We start from the raw sequence: 16,149 nt of genomic DNA on the forward strand, positions 1-16,149 counted from the left end.
TTTTGTGTCTGCTGTAACGACACTCGCTATGAATGTTTTATGTTGGAAACTTTCTCTATGAATGTTTCATGTTCAGACACAGAGCCGAGAGACGGTCTGTGGTGCTGCTGCACGTCGCTCTCTGTACGTACGTCATATATCCAAGGACTTCCATACTTGAGCTGAAGCAGCACGTGAGCTGTGTTGTGTTGTTTCATCAGGACTCAGAACGAGTTGGACCTCGTCTGTTCGGCTCCGGCTGCTTTGTGGACGCGTAATGTTCGCGTTCAGTTTGTCGGTTTCTGTGGTGTTCTTACACTCACAGTCTAAATGAGGTCCAGTGTGTTGAACTCTGCCAAGGCTCAACAATCAGTGTTGGTGGAAACAGTCTTCACCTTTGTAGGTTTCAATAACCTGAGTTCCCAGGCTGAGTGCCAGACGAGGACGAGGAGGACGATATTTGACGAAATCAGATTTATTTCTGTGCGATTTATAGCTTTGAATGGTTTTAGTTTGTAATTTTGCCTGAAGGAGTAGAACAGAGGCACTGTAAACGTGAAAAGCCTTTAACTGAGGAAGGCTAAGACATTCAAATCATCTCTCCTTCGAGGACTTCGTCCGTCCTGCTGTGTGTAGTTCACAGGACTGTCTCTGGATATAAACATGGATTCCTCAGAGAGTGAAAAGGGTGAAACTCGTTGTCATTATACTGCTAAAAAGCTTCACATCGGTCTGTACCTGTCATCACTGTTATCCCTGTTGCTCCGCCCTCCACTCACGCCGTCCAATCGCTTGCCTTCACCATCCAGTCCCCCATTTCAATTGGTCCATCCTGCTCAAGTATGACTCAGAAAGAGGTGTGTCAGTCTACCATGTGAACCAGCACAGTGCGTGTGTGTGCGTGTGTGCGTGTGTGTGCGTGCGTGTGTGTGCGCGTGTGTGCGTGTGCGTGCGTGTGTGTGCGTGTGTGTGTGTGTGTGTGTGTGTTATCATGCCCTGTCATGTTTTCCTCTGGACTCCTCACTTTGCTCTGCCGCTCCTCTGTTGTTCTGTTGTTGAATTCATTTCTCGTTTCTTATCGTTTGGTTTGTGTTTTCTTCTGTCTCTCTGTTTGATATCTTATTAAGGCAGCAGAGCATTCGGGAACTCCACTTAAATTCTTTTTGATTGTTTTACTGTAACTGTTTATGTTGACAAGTGTCTTTTTTTTAGACTCAGTGTTTGCTGGATTTCTAAATTGGACGTCCTTGACATGAAATATATTTGTCCTGGCAGACACTGAGTCTCAAGGTTTACTACTGAGCCATTCATCATGAAGGACAGGGGCATAAAAGCAGCCACCGCATCCAACCAAACTACTGCTTCAGAAATGCGAAACTATAAATGTGTCTCGCTGACATTTACTCATTTCCATCCAGATCATTTACCTTTAAAGTGCACTGTTGCTGCTTTTACAGCCGTTGCCCTGCTCTTTCTTTCACAGCCATTCTTTTTATCATCTGGGATCCAAACTGCATCTCATCCCTTCAACCATACCGATCCACACTTAACCCAATATTATAACAATCCTTCCATCCTTGATGGAAACACCAAACCCATAGAGCCGTCAGAGACATTCAGAGGAGATCCAGCTGAGCAGAAGCCATTGCACCGATGAATCAAAGTCATAGCCGTGTCTCGTGTTGTTTGAGATTCATGGTCAGGCCTCCTTTTCATTGGAGAACATCCTTTCCACTTCACAACCTACCGTAGACACCCTCACCACATTCTGGACAGCTGTAGGTCCAGAGTCATTCTCTACATATCCAATCCAACCCAACCCCACGGTCACAGTACACCCATAGTGCTGTGCTGTGCCCTTTTTACTCATTGGTCCCACAACCAAGGACCCTTACTGTGTCTGTATTTCCCAACAAAGACCGCCTCGGAAATGTATGGATTATGTTTTTGAGCGTGGCCGCGTCCAAAAGCAACTCCCAGGCTGAATCTCCAGCTCTTAGCATCCTTACCCTAAAGGTGAGTTAAGGATGTCCATGAAGGGGAAGGTGAGTACTCTGGAGGGCAAAGAGGAATAAGGCCCTTGGGGTTGTTTTTGGACAGGGAATTATTTACGTTTTTTGTTTTATTTTCTAACAAACTTCATCCTTTTTCTTGTCTTTCAGACCCAGGCACATTTTCCCCGGGGGGGTTAGATCTGTGAAGTCCTTCAGTAAATCTAAAACCAAGTGTCCACGGGATCTCGTTGCTTTACAGTCCAGATGCAGCTCAGTTGCTGTTTCAGTGTCCGCAGGAAATATTTCAGAAGCGGCAGCAGACGGCTGGTTAACATGCCGTATTTATGAGCCGTGATTACATCATCATTTCATAGTCGATGCGTAGTCCGAGAACGGAAACAGAAAGAATGTGTAAATTGGCACGAAAACATTGTGAATTGGCTTTTAAAACACCATGTAGGGGACGGACAGGTCTGTCCCACTCCTTTCAGATGTTACCTGCAGGTTTGTTTTTGGCCACATCAAAAAAGAGGATGAAAAGAAAGAGATGTCTCCCTCCCTCCCTCCCTCCCTCCTACATCTCAGGAGATTGTTGTTTAGGCTTCACTCTTAAGAAAAGTCGCTCCAGACAACAACAGTTAGAATGACAGCGTCTCATCTCCGGCCGCGATGCAGCAAGATCCAGTGGACAAGACTACATTTATTCCATTTGGCTCACAAACATACAATTCTTTCTTAATACATTCTAAAATATTGCATGTAGTGCAGTTATTTAACACAATGAGATCTAAGTCCCCTTATGAGAAGATTGTCCAGGAGGGTCTGTTATGTGAGGATGGAGTTGCAGAGAGGCATCGTTGCCTGCACAGAGAGGTCTGCAGGTTGGGACCCCTCTGTGTCTTTGCACCCGTCCTCCTGAGAGAGGACACTGCCACATCAGTGAAGAAGGGCGAGAAGTGAAGAGATATTTAAATCAAATCAAATTTATTTATACAGCCCAATATCACAAATTATACATTTGTCTCAGTGTGCTTTACAGACTGTACAGGATACGACACCCTCTGTCCTTAGACCCTCTGTCCTTACACCCTCTGTCCTTAGACCCTCTGTCCTTAGACCCTCTGTCCTTATACCCTCGCATCGCACAAGGAGAAACTTCCTAAAAGACACCCCATAATTAAAGGGGGGAAAAAATGGAAGAAACCTCAGGGAGAGACTGAGGAGGGATCCCTCTCCCAGGACGGACAGACGTGCAGTAGATGTCGTGTGTACAGGATAAACAACATAGTACAAATACAACATTTGACAGAAATGATGTTGTGTTGAAAAAGAGAAAGTTTGGATGAATCCAGGAAAATGTCAAAATAGCTTCCCGGTGTCCAGCAGGACCAGGGCAGCAGGCGCAGCCACGATTCCTGATCCTGACGTAAACTTTATCAGTGGCAACCTGCCACATGAGAGACACAGAAACTCTGGTGATGATACTCCGGATGATGAGTTAGTAACCTACATTTACATAAATGCATACAGATAGAGAGGGAGAAGAAGAGAGGGAGGGGAGGAGAGAGGAAGAGAAGGAAGAGAGCAGGGAGGTGTCCCCCGGCAGTCTAAGCCTATAGCAGCATAACCAGGGGCTGGTCCCAGGCAAACCTGAGCCAGCCCTAACTATAAGCTTTATCAAAAAGGAAAGTCTTTATCCTGCTCTTAAATGTGGAGAGTGTGTCTGCCTCCCGAACACAAACTGGAAGCTGGTTCCACTGGAGAGGAGCTTGATAGCTGAAGGCTCTGTCTCCCATTGTACTCTTAGAGACTCTAGGAACTACAAGTAACCCTGCAGTCTGGGAGCGCAATGCTCTAGTTGGTTTATATGGTACTATGAGATCTTTAAGATATGCTGGAGCCTGACCATTAATATTTAATTGCGAGCTAAATCATTTCTTCATTCCTCTAAAAATCCTTCCCATCTGTTGCTGCCTTACTCAGAAAAGATAGGATGCCTGAATGATTCAAAGCAGGAGCAGCATTAAGTCCAGTCCTCATTAGGAGCAGCTCTGCAGACGTGAGAACTGGAGAGCCGGGCTGCAGTCTAATTTGGCTTCCTAAACTCTCACCTTCTTCCCCGGCTCCATTCCCCTCCCTCTCCTTTAGAGAATACTTGAGCTTTAGCCAAAAGGTTTCTGTCTCATTTCTTCTCCTTATTCCCGTGTGTCTTGTCCGGCCTCGCCCTCTTCGCCCCGTCCATAATACTGAGGCCAACGCTTTCTTACTTTCTCAAATTACTTTTTTAGGGAGAAAGTGAACCAATCTAGCAAACTCATCTCAGCTCGCACAAACTATACTCAGCTCTCGTTCCTGGCCCTGTATATCACCGTATAGGATGGCAGATAAACTACGGGACAAGGAGAAAAGGTTCATTAAGATGAATGAGGGAGTTCAGAGGAAGAGGTGAAACAGAGACTGTGGCTCGCCTGCACCTGCAGACAGTAAGTAGAACAGAGTAAAACTAATGTTTGCTCATCCAAAGATGATGGAGGATCTCATAAATAGGAGCTCCAGTGAATGGACCAATGTGTTGCATCCCATAAGGGCCCGAAGACAAGTGGCCAGACTTACCTGAGAGGCTCTAAGCTTCATCACTGTCTCCTCGGTGGGCCACATGGAGAAACAGTACAGCCTCGTTAATTACAAAGCAGCTGACAAGATAAGGAAGTGTTGCTGCAGAGACGATTTCAGGACCCGAGGAGATGAAAAGCACAGAGGTGACAGAGTACGTCATTTTGTTTTAGTGCATTTATTTGAAAAGCCCGACCGAGCTCACCAGAGGCCACATTACTTTCACTTTCTGGCACGCACATCTCCGTAGGAGTTTGGGAGCAGTCAAACTCCAACAGTGTCTGCCCTGTAGTGCGGCTGCTACCAGCAGTGTTCAGGTTCATCTCCCCTGTTGTCAATATCAATAAGTACCAGCAGGAACAAAATCAGCTTTCAGCAAAGATGACCCTGAACACAAATATAGAATAATTAATTTGAAGCTCAGCAGCAGTGCTCATTCAGACGGCTCTTTGCTCCTAAACTTACTACAAGGAGTTTCTGTTCCGCTGACCTCTTTAAGCTTTATCTGAAAATGTAAGCTTCTTCGTTTAAGTAAAAAAGAAAGCAGGTCAGACATACCAGACTTTCCCAGCTGTATTTTAACACATCATCATTTATTATGGCTGAATGCTGGATGTTCTGGGGGGACAGCGATCACAGACCGAGGGAATCCATTGTTCATAGGATGCAGAACTATAGATAATTAACATGGATCCGGCGTCTACAGAGCAGCTGATGTTGGTGATTGACTGACAAATACAAAACTACTAAAATACTAAACAACTGATAGTCCAGTGAGCACCTGGAGGGTTTATCTCAATCAGGAGCACTCGTCCCAAAACATGCAAATATATTTATATCATGGATGGATGGATACCTGAACAATGGGGGGAACCAGTAGACACACACACACACACACACACACACACACACACACGTACGTACGTATGCACACTCATGGGAATTGTTCCTGCACAGCTGCAGCCGCACACCTGGGCTAATTGGGCAGAGAGGGTGAGCTCATAATACCCAAAGGACACAAGCCTTTTGAGTGTGTGTCGTGTGTGTGTGTGTGTGTGTGTGTGTGTGTGTGTGTGTGTGTGTGTCGCTCCCGTTTCCTGTGTGACCTCAAGCCTCTCCTTCACTGATGGAGCGATAAGGTGATAGAGCCTCCTCTCTCTTTCTCATCCTGACTCCCAGTCCATCCATCCGTCCTCTCCAGTCGAGGAACAAGGTGATGGATGAGTGTGGGTAAACTTTTCTCCTGCGTTGTGAGAGAAACAAGGTGAGGCTGAGTCACGTGATGATCAGAGAGACAGAGGGAAGAGATATCTTGACAGCAGCATCCTCTACGGAGTCTAACACACACACACACACACACACACACTGAGCATCCTGTTTATCTCACATGGAGTCAAATGAAACATTGTGCATCAGAGATTAGATCAGTCCTGACTGCAGCCCCCAGGAGGGCTGGAGTCTCTCTCTCTCTCTGTCCATTATCTGATCTGCCTTCCTTTAATCTCTTTGTGTCTCTCGTTACTTATTTCTTATTGTTGTGAGTCGACCATCATGAGTGACAGGAGGCTGTTGTCGTGTTTCACTAACCACTTTGTTTCAGCCTCGGAGGCTCCAGTCCTCAACACAGCAAGTCTACTGTAAAGTGTCCCAGTATATTACCTGCTGTCTCACTTTTTGAACGCCACCCCCTCCCTTCCTCCTCCTCCTCCTCCTCATTACCCCGCTCCCTGCACCTCCCCCCCACTATTTCCCACTTCCAACAGAAGCTCAGAGTAAGCCTTACTACTCCGATTACTCCCCCACTCGCCTGCTCATCCACAAGTTGTGCACCAGCCACTACCTGGACCTGTTCATCACCATCATCATAGGACTCAACGTCATCACCATGTCCATGGAGCACTACCAGCAGCCCAAGGTCAGATCTGAGGGGAGGAGGGGGGGTAAAATGGTCATACCTGCACTTGTATAATAATTGCATATTTGTCGAAGAGTTTGCACATTTCAATCACATGTTGGACTTAGTAACGTCTCCATCTGGTGTAATGGATTCAATGCAGTTTGCATCCTGATAAAAGGGGATTGATTGACTGTGTTGTTGAGCTGATTGAGTGTCTGGTTCTAATTCTTCCAATGGTTGATTCTCCCTTTCAAAATAAAATTCAGCAGAAAATACGATTTTCTTTGGCATTAAAATTATAAAGTACATTTTTTTAGAAATAAATGTCTGAATATTCAATCCGTTCTCACTCCCAACGTGTCAAATACGACACTTCAGCTTCTGATAGCGACGCCCCAACGGCCTCTTTAGCGTCTGTATGAGATGCAGTGGGCTTTAAAGTAACCCCTCCGCCTCATTGTCACACACTCAACAACACTCAACAACCGCTGTAGTATAAAGAGCGAGGAGACGGATGAGTCAAACAAACAAAGGACCTTCACCCAGGAGAACACTGTTAAACCCAAGTCAACGTTATTGTACCTTACTTTATAAACCTTAAGGCTCAGTAAACCTACATTGGAAGTTTATTTTGAAAAGACACGATGTGTGTAAGGAGCGGGAACTGACACACCGACCCTGACGTGTTCAAAGCTGATGCTCGATGTACTCACAGTTTGAAGCAGCGGGGCAGTCGGGAGTCACAATGTGTTCGCAGTGTTGGCACAGAATATCTGGTCTTTAAAACTTAATGTCGTTGGAATAATAGTTTAATCCTCCTGGAACAGCAGCTTTATGTCTCACGCATACAAGCTGTGCCAATGATAATAAAAATATTAAAATAAACCTTTCAAAAGACCTTTAGATCTTTAAACCAGTGTGAGAAAAGTGTCAGGTCAACGGAAAAACATAATGAGAAATGTAAAAGCCAATGGTGAGGTCAAAACAATGACTGTGAGATTATTACACAGTAAATAAAAGATAGAAAAACATATTAAAAAGGTTTAAAATAATGCTTCTAACTGTATATAAAGGTTACCGCACATTCTGCCTGTCTGCTGCATCCAAAAGCTAATACGAATCATATGTATTGTATTTACAGTCCACGTGTTAAGCTGGTACAGCTGGGATTTGTCTTCCACTCTTATTGAAAATATTTCTATCGCTTAAACATATTGTTGGCCACCTGCTGAGAACTGATCAGAACCCTGAGGTAGAACAAAAGATGGCTGAGGGAAGAAGAGGGAGAATAAGAACAAGGTACCAGTGGAAGAACATTTGAGAAGGGAGGGGTTAAAGGGAGATGAGGGGGTAGGAGGGGATTAAAGATAGGATCAAGTGGAAGGTAACAAAGGAAATGTAGAATGTTGGATTAAAAGGTTTTTACAATTATAAAGATGGACGTCTTCCTCCCACTGCATGAAAATGAAGCTAAAATATCTACTTTACTCAGAGTAACTCACAATCACGACGTCACTTTATAGCATCAAATTACTGATTCAACCAAACTTATCAGAAAAAAACGATTTGTTTTGGCTTCACTGTTGGGGAGCTGGCATGTCATCCATCTTTATAAAGAGGCTATGAGGGAATAAGAGGGTATTTAAGTAGCAAATGGTTATACCACTAATACAATTGGGTGTGATATAACAGGTGGAACAGAGGGTCTTCGGTTGGTATATAAATAGTGGAGTAAAGAGATGTACCACCACGACCAGCGACTTGATGAATTGCCACCGGCGAGGAATTAGAGAAATCCCTGTTGACCACAGGTTCTCTACCAGTCTCGCTGCTAAAGGGCAGGTCGTACACGCAGATGGGCTCTGAGAACTCTCCCATGGGCAGAAGTGGACACTTTGATTGTAATGGCCTTTTCATGGAGCATGAGGGAGGGGCCGGACGATGTGAGGGATCTATTAATGGAAGGGCTAATTCTGGAGAAGAGGAGCGAGTTTACAACATAGACCTTTAGGACTGTAAATGCAGGAGAAATGTATATTTACACAGCAAAAATAGAGCTTATAGAAATGTGAGATAATTGTATTGCTATTCAGGGCAGCTTCATGTCATTAGATGCAACCCAAAGCTCCCTCTGCTAAGATAACAGAAAGTGTTTTACTATAATCTTTCTCCCCCTGACATCCTCAGGAGTTGGAAAAGGCGTTGACGATCTGCAACTACGTCTTCACCCTCATCTTTGTTCTGGAGTCTGTCTTCAAGCTGGTGGCTTTTGGCTTCCGGCGCTTCTTCAAGGACAAGTAAGCATTGAAATACCCGCCGTGCTCAGTGACGCAGAGATCATCTCCGACACAGAAGTCCTGAATAAACCTTTAGGGTTGTGACATTTCAGTGGACGTGATGTTTTAATGTGGTGGTTAAAGGTTCTTCAACCTCGGAGTCATGTGGAAACTCTTGAGGCAGCGTTCGGAGAGCGTAAATGAGCGTTTTGCGAAGGTGCTCCAGTGATCGGTTCTCAGTGAGGCCTGTATGAGTACAAACAACCTCATTAAACACCCATAAAACACGCCGCCTTAGATGGTTTCATAGCTTTGATATCCCTGGCTTCCTGCTGAAAACCACACAATAACGCAATCACAACCGTACACTACCACAGCACGCACAGTAACACACACACCTCAGTGGACGCATCATATTTCTGGACCAGTGCTGACCACCAAGGGCTCCATGATGGTCGCTTTCTCTGCCAAAGTAGAACATTATCCTTTTTGCATTTGGCAGTGATTCACACACACACAACACCCCCAGGACTCGTTTGGAAACCTCATTGGATTTGAAGTTGTGTTGATTCACACACTTTAGTATCTGAATGAGGATGTGACGGATAAACTACGCAGTGGAGAAGAAACAATGGACATGAAACCTGATTAGTATGACCACCCACCACTATTTTCACTCACTTTTTATTCTTTTATTTTGCTCCAAACATTTGTTTCAGTGCACATTTATTGCACAGGGGCTGGAAAATTAGATTTGGTCCCAACACTTTGATCTCGAGTTACCTGGAACAGAAAGTAGCCTGCTGACTCCTGATCGGATTGTTATGATATACTCAAATCAAATGATACCATTGCTGCTTTTTAATCCACCTCATTACACTGAAATAGTCTGCACACTCCCCTGCATACAGAAAAATGTCTCTAAATGTAAAGTTTATGTGATTAGTTAACTGTGTGTGTCAAACACTCGCCCCTGTAGGCTTAAAAGGTTTTGTTCGCTCCTTCACAAAGCACTGCAGTCGGATTCCAGATTCTAGTGACACAGCAGAAAATAAGTTTCAAGATGTCCATAAAGAACTAATCAAAGTGCTCCTGCAGGACGTCTCCGGTTTAGCTTCACGCACGGCCTCTGTTTGTTGCTCTGACTGAGCATACATGTGCCGACAAGTCACTTCAAATCAACAGGACTGTTGTAAAACTGCATCCTTCTATTCCTGACAGAAGTCTGAAATCTTGTATTCAACAAGAATAGATCGACATAAAATAGAATTTTGCAAAAATACATTTGTTAGCTTCCCGCTCACATCTCTACCAAAGTATGACCTTCAAGCCATTAGACGGTTAGCGCAGCTTAGCATAAAGACTTTAAATGGGGAAACAGCAGGTGCTGAAACGTGAGCGCTATAATGAAATAAACTGATTTCTGCTCGGGTTTCTCAGACTGTGAGCTTCTGGGAAGTCAGAATTGAGTTGCAAGTCTTGTTTTGTCAAACGTTATCAGATGTGTGACTTCAGGTCATTGGACTCGAGTTCACATCTCTTCACAAAAATAAATGAGTTATCAGACATGTATGATTTGGATGATTTATTTCCATCAGTTTTTTGCAGTCAATCACATCTATCAGAGGTTTCACTGAGTGTGTGTGTGTGTGTGTGTGTGTGTGTGTGTGTGTGTAGGTGGAACCAGCTGGATCTGGCCATCGTGCTGCTGTCCATCATGGGCATCACTCTGGAGGAGATTGATGGCAACACACTGCCCATCAACCCCACCATTATCCGCATCATGAGGGTGCTGAGGATCGCACGAGGTATAAACCCCTGTCTCCATCCATACACCATACACCATCCATACACCGTACACCATCCATACACTGTACACCATCCATACACCGTACAACATCCATACACCGTACACCATCCATACACTGTACACCATCCATACACCGTACACATCCATACCGTACCATCCATACACTGTACACCATCCATACACCGTACACCATCCATACACCGTACACCATCCATACACTTACACCCATCCATACTCCTCTACACACTCCCTCACACACTCTCTTTCACGCTGCTGTACTTTGAAAATGTAAAGAAGCCACGTCCCCGGGACTCCCCTCTTTATTATTTTTGCATGGCAGGTCACAGCGGGGTGTGAGTCGGGCAGATGGCACAGAGAACACAGTAAGCTGACAAACACAGCACTGAAGAGGAGCTGAGAGTTAAAGTATAGAGACAAGGATGGAGAACGGAGAGATGAGGAAAGATAGCTCAGGCTGGGGAGAGTCAAAGCACATCATGACAGTAAGTGAATTAAGCTGTGGGAGACTGAGACGAGGTATGCAGGGAATAAATGAGGGGAGAGAGGGAAGAGAGGAGAAATAAAAGGAGGAGGCAAGAATGATTAATAACTTCTGACCTGAAAATAGATCAGAAGAAGATGCAAAGAAGTTGGAAAGATGAGAAAATTAAGTGAATGAGGAGATGAATAGACGGAGGAAAGGTATGTCGGTGGTTGAGAGAGACAGAGACGATACAGTATGTTTCCAAAGAGAAAGAAATGTGGAAATTGGTGGAGAAGGGTCAGAATTAAAAGCACAATGTCATTTTCTGCAGCTCGAGGTCTCTCAATCAAAACACAACACAAGCCAATGTTTGGTGACATCGTGAAGTAGCGTGGGATCATGGGAGTTGTTGTCTGCTCCATCTTTGCCGCTATTGCAGTTAGCTTCCACCGGTTGGGATTACTTCTGGTAAAAGCGCTGAATAAAGCAGTTTCACGATAAAAATCAGTGTTTCTGACGACACAAGCTGCTCAATGGTAACATTAGCTCAGCTTGTTTCTCTGATGCAGACGTGCAGGCTGCTTTGTCCAAGAGCCAACTTATCACTGGAAGTCTTCTGCTCTACAAACTAAACGGACCTGGTCATGAAAACTGGTAAAAACACTGAATAAAGCAGTTTCGCGTTAAAAATCGGTGTTCTGCGGACAAAGAAGGCTGCTAGCAAAGCTACCGCTAATATTTAGCTCAGCTTGTTTCTGTCACGCTGGGGTGAAGGTGAGGACCCAAATGTAGTACTCTGGACGAGGTCTTAACAAAAAGCGAGCTTTATTGAAATAAAGCCGAAGCTAACAAAATACAAAGTAACAAAAAAACACAAACCAATCAGGGGATGATCAACACGACGTAACACGAATGACAATCCGACAAAACACACCGGGGCAGACAGGGATAAATACACAGACACCAAACGAGGGAACAAGACAAGACAACAAGAGAAACGTAAAAACACAAGGGCAGAGTAAATGGACACAGGAACACATTAACAATCAGAAAGGAGGGTAAAGACACAGACAGGAAGTACAACTAGACATACAACAAGGGGGAGTGAACACTTCAACATACAACAGGACACCAAAGAATAAGCAGATCGTTACAGTTTCTCTGAAACCAAAATCCCTCATCCGATTAAAGTCTATATAGGCTATATAGTTAAAAAAGGTTAATGTAAGAACACAACTCAACAAATTATTTAACATATATACGATTTCAGACATTTTAGTGCAGAGAGGTTGAATGTTACCAACAGTGTAACAGTAACAGTGTAGCAGTGTACCTTTAAAGAGACGAAGGGGATCTGGCAGGAGGGAAGAAGAAGACAGGGAAAGCAGAGCCGCCTGTGTGCTTGGGGCTGATTACTGTCCAGGTAATTAAAGATAAGCGAAGGTTAAAGGAGGAAACAGGAGGAAGAGGAGAGGAGACAGGCAGAAGTAGCATGGAAGTCGTTATTGATTACCGTCACACAGAAGACCAGGCACAAACACATGCTTGTGTGTAATGCATGTGTGTGTTTAGCACTGTGCTTTGGCTGGCTTCAGTAATTGGCTCATTTCCTATCTGGCATCAACATGCATCTCATGTTCAAACTATCATTTACACACCGGCTCCATCGTGATCACATTTCACTTTCCTCGCCAACATATATACATGTTACATCTTCTGCTGTGTGAAGCAGTCGGCTGGTGTGGTGTGGTGGAAAGAAAATAGTTCCTACATTGACTGCTCACAACTGTCTGTGGATTATCTTGAGTACCCGGCTCGTGATTTCTGGAGACATGTGTTTTTGGCGCTTTAAGCCGAGTGCTTGTCTACTTTTCAATGCATTATTATGCATTATCTATCAGTCATGGTGGACCTCGATCACCACACTAGTGACCTCATCAAACTTTAACCCAAATCAGGGAGATATGACCTCAATCAGGAATCTGAAAGCTTAATGTTGTTCAATAAAAGGAAATGTGTGACCACACTCACAGAGCAGGACGAGTCTGTAAGTATGAAAGATGTTTTCAATTTCACAGAAGCCGTGTTGGCACAAGTCCCTGTTCTGACCGAACAATCTTAATATTTTCTGTGTGTGTGTGTGTGTGTGTGTGTGTGTGTCCACAGTTTTGAAGCTCTTGAAGATGGCGGTGGGGATGAGAGCTCTGCTGGACACAGTTATGCAAGCCTTGCCTCAGGTACACACTCCACTCTGTAAAATAACATCCTCTGAATTCTCTTTTCCTTCCTTATTTTTTCTCTACGGATCTTTCATCTCGTCCCACAGAAGCTGTCCCTAAAATTACATCCCAGAAGCATTTCTTTTTTTGGTACATAGTCTTCTACAGCGTCGTTTGTTTCCCATGAGCTTTGTGTCACTTTTGAGACTCTTATTTGCATAACCTCCTGCAGAGATGGGGATGTGAATGTAGCTCCAGGTTTTGTTTTGAGCGGTGGTGGGTGGATCTGAGGGTGGTGGAGTTGGTAAATTAGAACAACTTCTGCAGTGTTTGGATTGAGAGAAAAAAGATTGAGTCTCATGTTCGCAGCAGGCTTTGATTCTACCGCTGTCATTCAGAAAGAGAGAGAGCGTTGTTCCGGGCTAATTCCTCCCGGAGCTCGTCAGAAGTGTTCCTGATTAATAAACCGATAATAGGTGTTGGTGGGAGTGTGAGCAGGCTGTCAGGTGTTGATTAACACTGACAAGAGCAGCAGCCACACATCATTCCTTAAAGCCAACTCTGTATCAAAGCTGTTATTCCCTATTATCTTTTTCACTCACGTCCAGGAGAGCGACTTATATTCTTTTTCTGATTCTTTCAGTCATTTGCATCAGTCACTCATACAGTCACTCAGTTTGCAGTAATAACGCCGACACATGGACAACATGGGGAACTTAACTTAACTCAATAATAAAGCTTTTAGAAGTTCAGTCTGTACAACCTGCTCAAATCTGATCCAACCTTTGTGTGTCAACTGTCGCAAATTCGCCTCCCGATAGTTTTGGAGTATTTTGTATTTTTTTCGGTGAGTAAAGGCCTTTACTCTACATTATAGAACCATCCCTGATATATATATATATATATATATATATATATATATATATATATATATATACTGTATGTATAAAATGCTCACGTAAAACTTACATCACTGCTACTCAGCTAGTTAGCCAGCCATGCTAACATGTGCAGCTTATGTTTAATCCTGTTGAAACATTTATTTTCTGCTGATGTAAAGAGTCAACTCCAAACTCTTTAAAGGTGGAGCTTATCTCATGCTCACCGCTTCAACATGCAGAGACGACTGTCCGGCGTAGTTACGGTCGCTAAACTACAATCCGAAAACTTGCTGTTCGGGTTTAGCGAACGGTTACCCTTTATTTCTCGTGTATTCTCCATCACGACGCTCCAGTCGTTTCCTCTGACGTCCCTCATCATTGGTTTATTTTGCAGGGATTGCTCTCCTCTGACTGATCCCTCTCCCTCTCTGTTGTGTCTCCGCAGGTGGGGAATCTGGGTCTTCTCTTCATGCTTCTCTTTTTTATTTTTGCAGCGCTGGGAGTGGAGCTGTTTGGTGACTTGAGTAAGAACACATGCACCGTGTACACAGTCAGTCAGACAGACACAAAGAGTCACACACATATTTATACACGCAGACGAGCACCAAGTATTTCATTATTTCCCTTTGTGGGTTTAATAAAATAGCAGAAATGAAATAGCCAGAATTAAAATAGTCTAAATTAAAATAGTTTAAAATAACATTGGCACACCATTCTTGTAAATGTTTTGAACTATCAGGGCCATATTTTGAAAGTATGAGATCAATAATGGGCCCTCAACTGGTTTACTCCCTTTGCGACCCATTATTTACATTTACAGCGTCGACCTCTTTATTGACCTTTTAACATATAAAACACAGATGTCTCTGTGAGTCCAGATTCTTTTGGCAAAATCTTGGTTAAAGCCCGCTTCATAAACAAACCCCTGTTTGTTTAGTATTATGAAACCTTTCGGTTAGAGACAGTATTTCTCCGATAAATGTGTTTGCATGTTCTTTACACAATTAGTGGAAAAGTGAAAGGTTAAAGAATGTATTGGAGAAACTTCCTCTTTTTCCCGTGGTAAAACAGTCTATTTGATCTCAAGTTTTTCAAAAATACACATTCTGAAATTTATCTTAGTTATCTTTACACATTCAATATTAAAGCAGTAATAATTCACCATTAAAAGGCTAAGATAAAAATATATGAAATATCACTATTAAAAGGCTAAAGTAAAGAGATATAAAATATCACCATTAAAAGGCTAAAGTAAAGAGATATGTTTTTAGTTTTGAAGATATTGAGCGAGCTTGCCTCCCTAATGTCTGCAGGTAAAGTGTTCCATAGCTTTGGTGCATCATTGCTAAAGGCTGCATCCCCAATTTTCTTTTGGATGTTTCTGGGAACATTTAATAAACCAGTAGTCGATGTTCGTAATGTTCTTGGGGGCACATAGTTTATTAGAGAGTTGGCAGTGTAACTTGGTGCGGTTCAGTTTAGAGCTTTGTATACAAGAAGGAGGACCTTAAAGTGAATTCTAAAAGTTACTGGAAGCCAGTGTAGAGCGGCTAACACTGGACTGATGTGGTCTCTCCTCTGGGTTCTAGCCAGCAGCCTCGCTGCAGCGTTTTGGATGAGCTGAAGTCTCTCCGTTGTTTTTTTGTAATCGGATGTTAATTGCTTTCTTAAACCCTTTGTTGAAATGCCGTATTGATTTCTCTTTTTCAAATTCCTGCTAGTAGCTTTCAGACTAACAGTTAATGAGCTTTCATTTGAGAGCTCGATGTTGTTACAACTGTCTCTATCTTCATTCCTCCTTTACTCCTTGTCTCCCCAGTTTGTGATGAACTCCACCCGTGTGAAGGTCTGGGGCGCTACGCTACATTCAAAAACTTTGGGATGGCATTTTTACTGCTCTTCAGAGTTTCCACTGGAGACAACTGGAACGGAATAATGAAGGTGAGAGTCAGTGTGTTACCTGTAGTAGATGGCGGTCATACAGGAGTACAAACAC

General features: G+C 43.6%; 1 protein-coding gene across 1 annotated transcript in view; it reads left to right on the forward strand.

Annotated features, from left to right (window-relative positions):
- cacna1g (calcium channel, voltage-dependent, T type, alpha 1G subunit) overlaps positions 1-16,149 on the forward strand; it is a 109,198-nt gene that overhangs the window by 82,029 nt on the left and 11,020 nt on the right. The window contains exons 27-32 of the mRNA XM_029456769.1: positions 6,353-6,501; positions 8,671-8,780; positions 10,437-10,567; positions 13,220-13,290; positions 14,599-14,677; positions 15,973-16,094. Coding sequence (XP_029312629.1) covers positions 6,353-6,501; positions 8,671-8,780; positions 10,437-10,567; positions 13,220-13,290; positions 14,599-14,677; positions 15,973-16,094 — 662 coding nt within the window. The remainder of the gene's footprint in view (positions 1-6,352; positions 6,502-8,670; positions 8,781-10,436; positions 10,568-13,219; positions 13,291-14,598; positions 14,678-15,972; positions 16,095-16,149) is intronic.

The sequence above is a fragment of the Cottoperca gobio genome, chromosome 19 (assembly GCF_900634415.1).
Source record: "Cottoperca gobio chromosome 19, fCotGob3.1, whole genome shotgun sequence".
Lineage (NCBI taxonomy): Eukaryota > Metazoa > Chordata > Actinopteri > Perciformes > Bovichtidae > Cottoperca > Cottoperca gobio.